Source organism: Xenopus laevis, chromosome 6S (genome assembly GCF_017654675.1).
Source record: "Xenopus laevis strain J_2021 chromosome 6S, Xenopus_laevis_v10.1, whole genome shotgun sequence".
Classification (NCBI taxonomy): Eukaryota; Metazoa; Chordata; class Amphibia; order Anura; family Pipidae; genus Xenopus; species Xenopus laevis.
In genome coordinates, this window is record NC_054382.1 from 75,215,848 (window position 1) to 75,221,847 (window position 6,000).

At 42.6% G+C, this 6,000-nt stretch overlaps 1 protein-coding gene across 6 annotated transcripts in view; it reads left to right on the forward strand.

Moving 5' to 3' along the window:
- Positions 1-5,647, forward strand: part of LOC108720060 (serine/threonine-protein kinase RIO1) — a 34,568-nt gene extending 28,921 nt beyond the window's left edge. For 5 of the 6 annotated variants that reach the window (XM_041567728.1, XM_018269426.2, XM_018269428.2 and 2 more), the window contains exons 16-17: positions 2,347-2,499; positions 3,122-5,647. In XM_041567728.1, coding sequence (XP_041423662.1) covers positions 2,347-2,499; positions 3,122-3,232 — 264 coding nt within the window. In that variant the 3' untranslated portion in view covers positions 3,233-5,647. The remainder of the gene's footprint in view (positions 1-2,346; positions 2,500-3,121) is intronic. The other variant, XM_041567729.1, reaches the window with a different exon arrangement.
- The last annotated feature ends 353 nt before the right edge of the window (positions 5,648-6,000 follow it).

Sequence of the window (6,000 nt, forward strand, 5' to 3'; positions counted from 1 at the left end):
TGGGAAGGTAACTAGACAGCAGCTCCCTAACACAAGATAACCGCTGCCTGGTAGATTTAAGGACAGCACTCAATAGTAAAATCCAGGTCCCACTGCGACACATTCAGTTGAGTACATTGAGTAGGAGAAACAACAGCCTGCCAGGAAGCAGTTCCATCCTAAAGTGCTGGCTCTTTCTGAAAGCACATGACCAGGCAAAATAACTTGAGATGGCTGCCTACACACCAAAATTATAAATGTAAAAAAAAATACACTTGCTGGTTCAGGAATCATGGTTCTTGTAGTCAGAGTGAATTATTTGCAGTGTAAACAGTATAATTTAGACATTAAAACGACATAACAGCATGACAGAATCCCTTTAACTAGTACAGTTGTAAAACTATACTATGTGGTCTCAACTATTTGCTATTTCATTTTAGAAGTTCACTTTACTTCATCCTACTTTAATGGGAAAGTTTTAAAATGTTCCTCTGACCTAAAAGAGAAGCAAACCCATAGGATTTGTAAATCTGTTTTCATTTTATAGGCAAGACTTCTTAAAGCTACCAACAAACCACTAAGGTGACACTAAGAAGATGTACAGTTGTGTTCAGAATAATAGCAATCACTAACTTGATCAATCACTGTATTTGGTAGAAATTACATTTGTACATGGCAAATAATTTACTAGTAGTTGTAGTAGAGGGATAGAAAACCAAGAGACCTAACAGTCATGACATGCATGTTCATTAATTGAGGCTTGTGCAAAATAATAGCAGTGTGGAGTTCAATTAGTGAGGTCTTTCATTCTGTGAAGAAACAGGTGTCAATTACGGCCCTTGTTTAAGGAAGGAAGATGACAAATGTTGTGCATGCTGGTTATAGTGCATTTCTCTCTAAAATCTGAGTTAAAACATATAAAGAAGTGCAGGAAATGATAGTCTGCTCAGCTAAAATGATCTCAAATGCTCTAAAATGGCAACCAAAACCTGAAAGACGTTGAAGAAAACAGAAAACTACCATTCAAATGGATAGAATAGTCAAAATGACAAAGACTCGGCTATTAATCAGCTCCAGGAAGATCAAAGAATGTCTAATGTTACCTGTGAGTACTGTTACAATTAGAAGACTCCTATGTGAAGTCAAGCTATCAGCAAGAAGCGCCCGCAAAGTCCCATTGTTGAAAAAAAGTCATGCTGAAGAGGTTACGAGTAATGGTGCAACATTTTGTGGACTGATGAAAGCAAGATTGTTCTTTTTGGGTCTAGGGACTGCAGACAGTTTAACTTGAATTCAGTGTTTGGGGGTGGTCTGACACAGTACAATGTGAAGACAGTGATACATGGTGGCACAAGCATCATGATATGGGGATGTTTCTCATACTATGGTGTTGGGCCTATTTATAACATACCAGGGATCATGGATCAGTTTCAATACATCAAAATACTGAGGTCATGTTGCCTTATTCCAAAGCGGAAATACCCTTAAAATTGGCGTTTCATTTAGACAATGACCCCAAACACACCAGTAAACGAGCAACATCTTGGTTCCAGACCAACTAGATTTATGTTATGGAGTGGCCAGCCCAATCCCTGGAGATTAATCTAATAGAAAACTTGTGGGGTGACATCAAAAATGCTGTTACTTAGGCAAAACCAAGAAATGCAGAAGAATTGTAGAATTTAACAGGTGCCAGAAGTTGGTCAACTCCATGCAACACAGATGTGCATCAGTTTTCAGAAACAGTGGTTATATAACTAAATATTAGTTCAATGATTCAAAGGAAAGCAAAATCTTGAAACAGTTTTGAGTTTGCAAAAAAGAATCCAGACACTGGAATGACAAATTTGATAAAATTTTCTTCATGTTTTGATTTGGAATCAAATGTCCAGTGTTTTCATTGCATTTGCGTGTATGGAAATAAGAAGCTGTTATGAGGATTTTGAGCTTTATTAATACACTGCTACACGGTTGAACACGACTATTTTTTTATATACAGAGCAAAGGTTCATACATGTAACTGGACAGATGCATCATGAGAGCTCATTCATTTTAGTGAATTGAGATAACTGCAACTAGCAAATTGAGACACTGGCAAACACATAGGATTTTGTGTTTAATAAGTAGTTGGTTTCAGAGCAACTCAATTGAGATTAAAGAACATGGAGTAAAATGACTGCAAAACCCTAAAGCGGAAAGTGGGCTGTGACTAGGAGTTCTGCAGGTTCAGTCACTGAATGCATAGCATTTTGCACCATATTTATATGCTAAGTATTGATTAGCTCATCTGTAGAAATGTTCCTCTTCTACTTTCTCAATGTAACAATTCATTTATTCTGTAAATATAGTATGTATGTTTATGTGTAGGTTCCAGCCTTGCTTCAGAGCAGTGATCATGAAGAGCAGCTGGGATCAGACCCTGATGATGATGAGGATGATAGTGCCAATGAATCTGCATCAGATTCAGATGAAGACATACATCCCAAAGATCAGGGGTCTCAGCCAGAAATTGATAAAAAGGTTTGCATAAATATATAAAACAATGAATATAATCGAATAAAGTAAAAACTATCCCCAACACAGCATTTCTGATTTGTTTATGGGTAAGAAGCCGTATAAAGTATACTATTTCTTACCCCTAATGAACTGGATATGCTGATAAAGTAGGTTGTGTATTGTGGTCAGACAGTAAGCTCCCTAAATCATTTAAGTTTGGGTAAGGGACCTTCTGCACTAAGGTTTTTCAGTCGAACTAGACCACCGTGTCATAAAAATGTCCTAATTTTAACATTGTAAGTGCAATTTGTTTTTCTGGAATGGGATGCATCACCTTGTTTTCACAGACCTACTCATCAATGGCAGTAAGTGCTCATTGGCTTTAAGGAAAAACTAGGGGTTTGCTCGAGTTCACAAAAAATGTGATTTTTTTTTTTTGGCACTAAGGCTTTGGTAGTGGTCATTTAATCTTTGTGCTGTGCTTGTATTTTTCCTTTAACAGTAATCCTTTTATATTATTTAATTGAGTGGTGCCAAGTCTACCCCCACCTGATTTGGAGCAGACATAATATGAATTCCAGTTTTCCATGTGGTTTTATGTCTTGTGATCAGTCTTTAAAGCTGTCGTGTCATCTCTTTTTAATAGGAAAGGAAAAAGCAGATTAAAGAAGCCCAGAGAGAAAAGAGGAAAAACAAGGTTCCAAAGCATGTGAAGAAAAGAAAAGAGAAAGTAGCAAAAACGAAGAAAGGGAAATAGAGTATGATTTTAGAGAAATAAAATAAATCAAGGGCAACCTGGTGTGTAAAATATCCATCTATTCATCTTAAAGATGAACTGGGAGCATTACACTGTGTGTAAATGCGTGTGGTACATAGAACTGCATTATTCTCCGTATTTTAGGTATTTGATGTCCAGCAGCTCATAGTCTGTGACGTCCAGCAGCTCATTGTAGCGGCACATCTTGGTCACTTCACCGGTTTCACTCCTGCTGCAAATGATCACGCTTCATGATTCATTTATTTTTTTAATATACCGATTGACTGAGCAGTTAGCAATTAATAGAATTAATGCAGCTGTATTCCCAATTAATCCACTAAGTAGGGCATGTTTTAGTAATGCATTCTGCTTAGTTTATTTAAAAATCCAGCCTGTAGCATCATCTTCTATTACAGTCCAACCTCATTTTCTCAGTCATCTTGGGGGGACACAGGGACAGTGGGGTATAGCTGGTACCTCCAGGAGGGCAGGACACAACAGAAGAAGAAACTAGCTCTCCTCTACTGGCTATACCACCAGCAGGCAGAGCTTAGCTCAGTTTGTGTTGTGTCCTCAGGAGGATAGGATGTTAATTTTTATATCTTCAGCTATTTAGCTATCCGTCATGTATATTGACACCAGGGGATGCTTAGGACCTCTACACTGAGTAAAGGACCCCCATAGGCATCCCCCTACGTGGGACCTGTCTCTGGGGTCTAAGTGCCTTGTCACAGACCACGCAGCCTAATTCAAATATCCATTACCCCAAGGTGGAGAGGATGCTGGCCGGCAGACTGAGGAGAGGGACCTCAAAGGACACGTGAATATTCACCTTCCTGCCCTCTCTGGCAATTCCCCTTATCCCCCTCTTTGGAAAGGGCCTCATTCCCCACCATCCGCTCCTATTACCCACCTATGCCTAGACGAGGTAGACATGCGTCTACAACACTCCTCATCTAACTGCAGGAAGAACAGACCTGCTTATACTAGGAGCGGACGTACAAGGCCGCAGCCTCTTAAACAGTAGGGACGTCGGGGCCGCACTGAGCGCTTCCACGGTCCTTGGCGCCTTACGCTACAGTGTGCCTCTGTTCTTGTGCGCACGCCCCTGTTCTCCACGTTTTTGAGCGCCTCCCAAAGAGGCGGTCATTTTGGAAACTCACACCGGAGCTTCCCAGGCTCAGTTCAGTGCCACGTTGTCAGCGGCAGTGGAGACACCGTTCCTACAGGGACAGGTGACGTGCAGGGGGTTATTTAGGCTGGTGCTACTAGTACCAAGGGCATTGCAGAGAACTCTCTGTCCCCTTCTCTCCATAACCACTGTAGGTTGGGCTTACCTCTGCAGATCCTATTTAGCAAGGGCCCCTGCTGGTGGCACAGTGACCCCATACAGTCACACAGCCATTACGGTTGTTACTACTATTTTCCTCCGCATGTCTGAGGGACCCAGCGATGACCTTTTTTCCAGGGGGCACCATCCCTAAATTAGCTCACTCCTTGGACAAGCTCCTTTCCCGACTTGATAATCCCAAGGGAAGAGCCTCTAAACGTAGAGCCCCTTCTCCTACGGAGGAAGAGAGCGACTCTTCTCCTAGGATTTTTTCTCCTCCATTAGACTCGGGAGATGACTGTGATCGATCTGAGGGGAAACTATCCTCAGATTCAGACCAAGAGGATGAAGACTCCCCCAGTGTACGCACTATTCGGCTCAGCGCTAGAGACACTTAATCTCCAGGAACCGGAAGCTTCTTCCGATTCCTCCAAGAGTATCTTTAAACGCTGCAGCAAGACATCGCCAGTCTTTCCCTCCCACTCTCAACTTGATCAGATCATTCAACAGGAGTGGGATTTACCTGAGAGATGTTTCCAAGCAAACCAACGTTTCCAGAAACTGTATCCCTTCCCAAAGGAGACTACAGAAATGTGGTCTTCTCCACCTTCAGTGGATCCACCAGTATCCCGTCTGTCTAAAAATAAGGCTCTGCCTGTACCTGACTCTTCCTCCTTCAGGGAATCGATGGACAAGAAGTTAGAGAGCCTCCTACGCTCTGTTTTTTCTGCGTCTGGTACTTCTCTACGGCCTGTGTTAGCCATGGCATGGGTCAGCTGAGCTGTTCAGTCCTGGTCTGATTCTCTCATCTCTGGCATTGCTTCGGGAGTACCCTGTCACGAACTCTCCCAATTGGCTTCCCAAATCAAGGAAGCAAATGAATTTATGTGTGAAGCTTCCCTCGATGCAGCTCATGCCATCAGTAGAACCTCTGCTCTCTCAGTGGCAGCTCGCAGATCACTCTGGATTAAGAGGACTTCCATTCCCCATTCCCTTTAAGGGCAAGCTCCTTTTTGGCCCTGACTAAGATAAGATCATCAGCCAAGCAACCAGTGGCAAAAGCACCTTGTTACCTCAACCAAAGGCGCGCTCTTCTTTTCGCAGGGGAAAATTTTTTCGTGGCTCACAAACCAAACATACAAAATCATCTCCTCCAAGACAGTTCTTTGCTAATCGAGGACGTTTCGGTAGCAAGCAGAAACCATCCTGGCAGAACTGAAAACACCCCCCCAAAACAGGGGACAAGACCGCCTCAGCATGACGGCTACCTTCCGCCGGCAGCCATGTTGCCAAAAGGGGGGGAGGTTAGGGCTCTTCGCAGATACCTGGGTCACTCTAATCCAAGACGTTTGGATCCACGAAGTGGTAACTCGAGGTTATCACACACAATTTGCCTCTCCTCCTCCCCATCGGATTTTCATGTCCAGGTTTCCACAGC